The sequence below is a fragment of the Sinocyclocheilus grahami genome, unplaced genomic scaffold (assembly GCF_001515645.1).
Source record: "Sinocyclocheilus grahami isolate Dianchi unplaced genomic scaffold, SAMN03320097.WGS_v1.1 scaffold667.1, whole genome shotgun sequence".
NCBI classification, from domain to species: domain Eukaryota; kingdom Metazoa; phylum Chordata; class Actinopteri; order Cypriniformes; family Cyprinidae; genus Sinocyclocheilus; species Sinocyclocheilus grahami.
The window spans coordinates 264,756-272,699 of NW_015505846.1; the positions used below are offsets into that span (position 1 = coordinate 264,756).

At 36.7% G+C, this 7,944-nt stretch overlaps 1 protein-coding gene across 1 annotated transcript; it reads right to left on the reverse strand.

Annotated features, from left to right (window-relative positions):
• Positions 1 to 641: 641 nt before the first annotated feature.
• Positions 642 to 7,733, reverse strand: LOC107558933 (neuromedin-B receptor-like). Its single transcript, XM_016242636.1, has 3 exons — positions 7,345 to 7,733; positions 4,327 to 4,672; positions 642 to 1,025 (listed from the first exon to the last, which is right to left on the reverse strand). Exons 1-3 carry the CDS (start codon positions 7,731 to 7,733, stop codon positions 642 to 644), a joined length of 1,119 nt encoding a protein of 372 aa, XP_016098122.1.
• Between the last annotated feature and the right edge of the window lie 211 nt (positions 7,734 to 7,944).

Here is a 7,944-nt window from a genome sequence, read left to right on the forward strand (position 1 = left end):
ACCCTTGAGTGTGCGACCCGTCAGATCTATAATCATAGACATTAACATTGTCTATGCTCCTAAATTGAATACATTGTCATTGTCTGAGAAATAGAACGTGATCATAGGCAATGTAAATAATTTCAGTGGCATCTCTATAATACGCTTGTCCCACTGGTGAAATCAAAACTGCTTTCTTAAGCATTCATTTACTGTATTAAGTGCACTTTCCATCTGTGAATTTTCATAATTTGATTGGATAATAAATGAAATAAGATTGAGCTGAAAAGCAAACCTGCCATTATACAATAATGGAAACCTTTAGTCCCATTTTTTGTACAGATCTGATATTTTATACAGGCAGAATTTGTGTTTTGTTTGAGGAGAAATATAATTAGTCTTCATTTATCAGCGAGATATCCATTCCTTTCTGTTTGCAATAAGAATAATGTTTCAAAAATGAAGCAAATTTCATTCTTGGGCTCAAGCAACGCTGCAGCCGTTGGAAAAAAACATGCATGCAATATATACAACAGTAATCCTTCTGTCTTCCCTGCTTCAATAACTGCTCGTTTACCCAGCTGGGTCACCAAACACTTCAACTGAACCTAAATGTGAGTCACCAGCAACCCTCAGGTTTTGATCAGTTTGGAGAACAGATGCTAAATGCAGACTCCTGTTTTTTGGCCATGTCCGTTGGCGACAACAGGTGTACTCTTCCTGATGGAGGTCATGCGGATAGCAGAGGAGCTCTGGAGGTAGCTGGTGTTGCGCTCTTGGTATTTGCGCTTTCTGCACAGCAGCTGGTTGTTGAAGTGCCTTCGGAAGCTCTCGCTCAGCAGGTACAGGGCAAATGGGTTCACGCAGGAGCCGGAGAAACTCAACATGCGTGCCACAAGCGTGATGATGAGGTGTGACAGCGAAGAGTCGATCTGCCGATAGTTGAATGAGCGGTACATGTAGAGAACGTGGTTGGGGAACCAGCACAGCGTGAAGAGGCCCACAAACACCAGAACGATCTTGGCTAGACGCTTCCTCGTTTCCGTCTCAGAAGAGAGGAGAAAACATGACAGATTAAACCACTCGATAAAGCACAAGGTGCATTTTAGATGAGGAAAAGGTCAATAAAAATGCATGCAAGTTCAGTAGTACATCCTCTAGCCTGATTCTGAACCCAGTAATTGATTGTAATTTGCTGGAATCAAGTTTAGTTCTAACAGGTGTTCTTTTTAGCAATTTATGTTTCACCTATATCATTAACATGTTTTAATGTTTTTGAAGGAAGTCTCTTTAAAAAGCTTAACAAGGCTGCATTTATTTGATCAAAAATAGAGCAAAAACAGTCATTTTAACAGAATTTTAATATTTTAAAATGTAATTTTTCCCCCTGTGATGGCAAAGCTGAATTTTCAGCAGCCATTACTCCAGGCTTCAGTGTCACAAGATTCTTCAGAAATCATTCTAATATGATGATTTTATGCTCAATAAACATTTCTTAATATGATCAAGGTTGAAGACATTTTTTTCTGCTTCATATTTTTGTGACATATTAAAATAGAAAATGATTATTTTAAATTGGGATAATATTTTTTTTCTGCATTAGAGCATAAGAGACTTCTTTTAAACATATTTTAAAAAATCTTAATTATTCCAAACCTTTGACCGGTAGTGCATGTTGCTTTGTACTTTGAATTTATCTTATTTTATTTTCCACAGAATAAGGAAACTCATACAGGTTTGGAATAATGTGAGTAAATAATGTCTGAATTTTAATTTTTAGGTATGTAATTTTTTATCAGATGGCTAGATTCTATCAGATTCTCTTAGGTATGATCATTTTATCTAGAGATTCTGCAGTACTGACAATGCATAATTTCCACTGTTCAATGAAGTACATGCAGTGCATAATACAAGAGATTATATCCCAAAAAGCCATTCACGCCATTCAGAGAAATGAATGATAGATGGATGAAAAAGACTGTGTTGCCTTGTCCTGTGAAATGCATAATTACTCATAACCAGAAGAGATAAGAGCAGCAGTAAACTTCAACTATACTGTATTATCAAGGGCAAGAGGGAGCGGAAAATGTTAGCTGCCTTGAAACAGCTGTTAAAAGAGAATATTAAAGAGAATATCTGTCATCCTTAAGGACCCTTGGCACAATGCTTAACTGATGATTCACAGCCCAGAAAAAGATAAAGTGCCCTGTCTCAAAAAACTGTCAAGGGAACCTTTTATGAAGGGTGTCCCTCAGTTCAACAGTGGCTCATTTTATACTTTCTCTAAAAATGTTTATGGTTTGGCTCTTCGGAAAGGAATCTGGTCTTAGATCATCATAAAAGGGCCAATTCCATTTCTGTTACAGCAATTTGACATTGTTTCTAAATAATGGGTAAAGTTTATATGCATTATGAACTGCATTAAGAATGTCTCTTGAATTCCAATTGAATTCCTGAATTTTTTTAAGTTGTAAATAATGTAGTATGTTTTACAAAAACAATACTATTTCAGTCTTTATACTTTCCAAATTTCACATTTAATTTAATTCAATAATTGTTATTTCTTTGTAATTATTTGTGAAATTTGCTATCAATTTCTGAGAAAAGTAAATCCTATATGCTAAATTTTTTTAAAGTTTAAAAAAATGTAAGTAATCTTGGGTGGACAACTCCTTGTTTGACAGTTAAAAAAGATAGATAATCGGATGGATGGATGGACGGATGAATATATATTCTAGAGAGATTAAAAAATCAGACAGATAAATAAAAATCGATAGATAGATAGATAGATTAAAATCAGATAGATAGATAGATAGATAGATAGATAGATAGAAAATCTGATAGATAGATAGATAGATAGATAGATAGATAGATAGATAGATAGATAGATAGATAGATAGATAGATAGATAGATAGATAGATAGATAGATTTATCTATCTTTATAAAAAATATTTGTATTTATTTATTTATTATTTTTTATTTATTTTTTCTTTTCTTTTTCTTCTCTAAACATGCAGAAAATAGAAAGAAAGATAGATAGATAGAAAATCTGATAGATAGAAAATCTGATAGATAGATAGATAGATAGATAGATAGATAGATAGATAGATAGATAGATTAAAAATCAGACAGATAGATGAAAAATCAGATAGATAGATTTCCAAGTAATTTTCTGTGGAGTGTATCCCAAATTCACACTCATTCTTAAATTGATCATTTTGCTCAACCCTGCCAATTAGCACATGAAGCACATTTCAGATTAATCTTTTACAATGACAAATCTGTACGTTCTGTGGTACTATCTCTATTGGGATATTTTAAAGGGGTCATATGATGTTGCTAAAAAGAACATTATTTTGTGTATTTGGTGTAATGAAATGTGTTTATGCGGTTTAAGGTTAAAAAAACACATTATTTTCCACATACTGTACATTATTGTTTCTCCTCTATGCCCCGCCTTTCTGAAACGTGTCGATTTTTACAAAGCTCATCGGTCTGAAAAGCGAGGTGTGCTGTGATTGGCGATCTATCCAGTGCATTGTGATTGGCCGAATACCTCAAGCATGTGACGGAAATGTTACGCCCCTTACCATACTGTGATGCCCTGTCAGGCCGGAGCGACGAGACAAAAACATTAAAACCCATTATAAACGAGGCATTTGTTGCATCCAGTGGGGACATAATTACGGATTATAATGATTTATACTGTCTTTTTACGCATTGCATCGCGCCGCGTAAACATAAAACCCAAAAAATGTCTGCATTTGTGATCAGAGAAATTACAAACAACAAGCCCTACTCTACACTGCTCAAAACTCACATTTGAATCATCAGTGGCAAATCCTTTAAATATAAAAAACATACTTACAGTCTGTGAGTCAGAACAGCCAGCATTGTAGTCTACTCTACCAGGATCAGGAAACAGTCCTCCATAAAATGTGGTGCACATATCTGAATATTTGGGTTGAACTGTTCTGGAACAGTGTTGTAAATACAACTTAACCACTGATTTCTAGTCATGTCCTCTTTTGGAAGGCCAAACAAGGTAGTTTCACACGGCGGGCTAAATTGAGCGGAGGCCGGCTTGAGTGAGCGGCGGCGGGCGGGCTTGAGAGCGGCGCGGCCAGCAGATTCGACGAAGGAGCATCCGGCGGATTTGCGGCAACCACATGTGACGACCCCGGGCTGGACTCCGCTTCGGTCCACGGTGAAAGCCGATCCGGCGTCATATGACCCCTTTAAAACATGATTGATTGATAATGCTTAAAGAAGAACTTATTTTGACAAACACAGAATATTGGCATTCAGTGGTGTGAGCTTTATGCCCTTCCCCTGGAACCTCTTACCTGTCTTTTGGAGTGCTCACTAATCTCACCTGGCATATCATGAGCACTCTTGATAAGTGTCCTCGCAATGTGGTAGTAGTAAACAGAGATAATGCTCAAAGGGATGAGGAAGTAGACAAGGAATATCATAATGGAGTGAATCTTGGGATGCATCTCATTGGAGAGTGGATACGGCACACAAGCGGTGAATGTCATGTTCTTGTCTGGCATATGAACCACCTGCGAGAAGACCGCCTCAGGGATAGCCAGCAGCACTGAGACAACCCATATAGTGATAGCCTTCAAGCAGGTCCAGAACACTGCGCTGGAGGTCTGGATGTCCATGGGATTCACAATAGCTTTGTGTCTAAGAGAAACATATGTGAAGAATTGTCAGCACACAGATTGCTGTGCCTTTCATCCAGGTTGAGGATGGATGAAAGAGAAAATTGCTTTGTTTATCAACAATTTATCATTGCTTGAGGGAAAACAACACTGTGGGCTCTTATCTGAAGTCAGATTTGATTCTCTGCTGAGGTTTATGGTTAGTCCACACCAGAACGTGTGCCTGTTTATACTTGACCCATTATTATTAAAACAGCGGTTTTGGGATTATGCGTTTTAAGTGTTACAACTCAGTGTCTTATTCAGTTTCATTCCATGTTGTTAAAATTACTGCTGTCGTCATACAGGGATACATTTCTCTTATTGGATAAGCTTATTATGTGACAGTCTTTGAAGAATTTGACTACTCTGTCAGCACAGTCATAATCGGAAATTAAACACTCTGAAAATTTGCATTAATGTTTATTTATTTATGTAAGGGTTGTGGCACTTTTAAATTATCATTTTCAAGCGATAAGAATAATTTAATTGTTCTTGGGGACTAACTAACAGTTGTTGTTTTTTTTGTAATTTTTTTTCTTTGGCACTGCAGATTTTTGGAATTATAAATTCAGAATATTACAGTGTGAAATCAGTGTTGAATATTTTTGAAATGTATTATATATTTATATAAATATTTTTTTATATATTTTTTTTACATTTTATTTTAAATATTTTTGAAACTATATATATTTACAATGTGCTTTGTGCTGTACATATATTAATGTAACAAATTATGTATATATATATATATATATATATATAATTTTTTATCATATGTTACTTCTCTATACTTGAACCTAAACAACCTTTACACTGGGGATCAGCAGTAAGTCGAAAACTACATGATCAAAGTCATAAATGATTAATCTCTAGGTAAATGCTTTTTCCTGAAGGAAACCTGCATAGGAAATACGATAGTTCCTGTGCACATCTTTCCGATATTCTGCTGGAGCTGCAAAGCCTACAGACAGAATACACAAAAACCAATAGAGGAAGTTAATGGTGGAAAATCGGTTGCTTTTGTTCCAAGGAAATTGTCTATTTTCTCCTATTGACAAACCGACACGTTTTGATCAATTCGACAGTGTCCTTTAGACATTCTGCTTCCATCATCTCTAAAGTAAATGGAAATCTCATATGACAGCATCCTTGCCCTGACTTCTCTCCTCTACCAGGTTTCAGTGCCCCGGGCTTGCTTTTTCCTCTCTCAATGAAAACAGACTGCCCTGCCTGAGGCATGAGTTAGCTGGGGAGCGCCACGATCATAGCTTGATTTCTAAACAAGTCCCAATTGAAAATACAGTATGAACTGACTGACATGCAAATGAACTTGATTGTATTTCATGCATGACAGTGAGTATTGAATAAGTTCTAATCAGATTAAGTCTTCAAAACAATAGTTTGGGTGATGTTAGAAATCGTCAATGCACTTGTCGTCCTTCCTCAAATCTATAATTTTAGACTTCATTCCTTTGGCCAGGTAATTCATTATCACAAGTAGCTGAACATTGATTACATTTTGCATCACGATTGTCGTTTTGGGGAACAGAACTGTTAATGCAGCCTACAAATCAATAGCAATAAATGAGAACTGCTTGGACCCCAGGGTGGTGGCATAATCACTGTGACACAAATTAACTTTCAGGTGCTCCAAACAACAAACAGACAGAGCAACAAATCAGACTAGGACAGGTCATCACCTTTAGCCGGGGCCCCCAAGCACTGACACAACAATGAAGTATAACACAGAGTATGTGAAACAGAGACCAATTTGTCATCTTCACCACGGATCCTGAGCTACATTTTTAATGCTCTTAATTTCCAGTAATGCAGCCAGAAATGAGCTTGTCAATTAATAAAACAATATATTAGGGTGCCAAATATCCAAAAATGTAGGATTTGAAGCACTGTAATCTACTAATGTAATCTTTGAATTCTAAAGATATTCCAACTTTCAGTTGCCGTTTATGGGAAGAAATATTAGGGAATTATGATTCCAATGTATGTGGAGATTTTCTTGAATAAACAATAAGCTTTATCCCAAACACTCATCTCTTGGCTGTAATGATACCTCTGTTATTGACAACAGCCTTGGTCCAATTTGGTTATGAAAACGCTGCATTTCTATAATAAAAATCACTGCAGTGAGAGTAAATCAGAATAATAATGTCAGGGGTAGGCTGTATAGATGACTTCCGGCCTTCAAAACAATATTTATGTGTACAGAAAATATAAAAAACCAAACTACATAATAAATCTTTCATGATCTGTCCAAATCTGTGCTCTGTGCTCACCTAACCCCATCACTCTGTGTAATGTCAGAGAAATGAACTGCATTTTTGTTGTTGAGAAATATATCTGAGCCATGAATCAAATGTAATACAGAATTCCTGCAGGCTGTATGCCAAATGCTGTATGAGATCCACATCACCACGATTAATTCCTCTGTAAATCAAAGTAATTTTCATTTGCCCTCAGCTACAGGTGCTTAATAAGGAACTCTACACTGTTTAATGACTTAAAGCTGTAAATAGAGATATTTTTTATTCAAAATAGTTTGAATATATATATATATATATATATATATATATATAGTAGTGAATGTGGCAGTGATTGCAGTTGTTCATTGAGGATTTTATTTAATTTTTTTACCTGTCCGCGCTTAGTGCCGTGAGAGTGAACACGGAGACTCCGACCGAGGTGAGCTGGATCACCGGGATCATCTTACAAGCAACCGTTCCAAAAATCCACTCCTCATAGAAATACCTGAACGCGTCCACTGGTACACAAGTGACCAAAAGCAAAAGATCTCCCACGGCCAGGCTGGAGATGAAAATGTTTGGTACACTTCGCATCGCGCTGGTAGTGATGAATATTTTCACAAGAGTAATGTTCCCCAGTAAACCAACGGTTATGATAAGTATGTAGACCGACGGGATAACGCATTGAATGATTAAATGCACCGTTTCCCCTCCATCTGATGTCCAGTCATCTGTGAAGTTCTCATAAACTGAGGTATCCTCAGAGAAAGTGTGATCCATATTTTGTTTTAGTGGTTAGAACGCAGAGGAGTTGAAAGGGCTTCCAGTTGGGGCGAGAGAGATAGAGAGGTGCTGTCCGCCAAACTTAGTGCTGAAATGAGCGATGTCTTCAGCCACGTCCCTAAAAGTTGACTGGCTTCTTTGACAGACAGGAACAAGTAAAGGGGGAAGACTAAGAGATAATTGCCTGTGGCAAACAATTTTAACATTT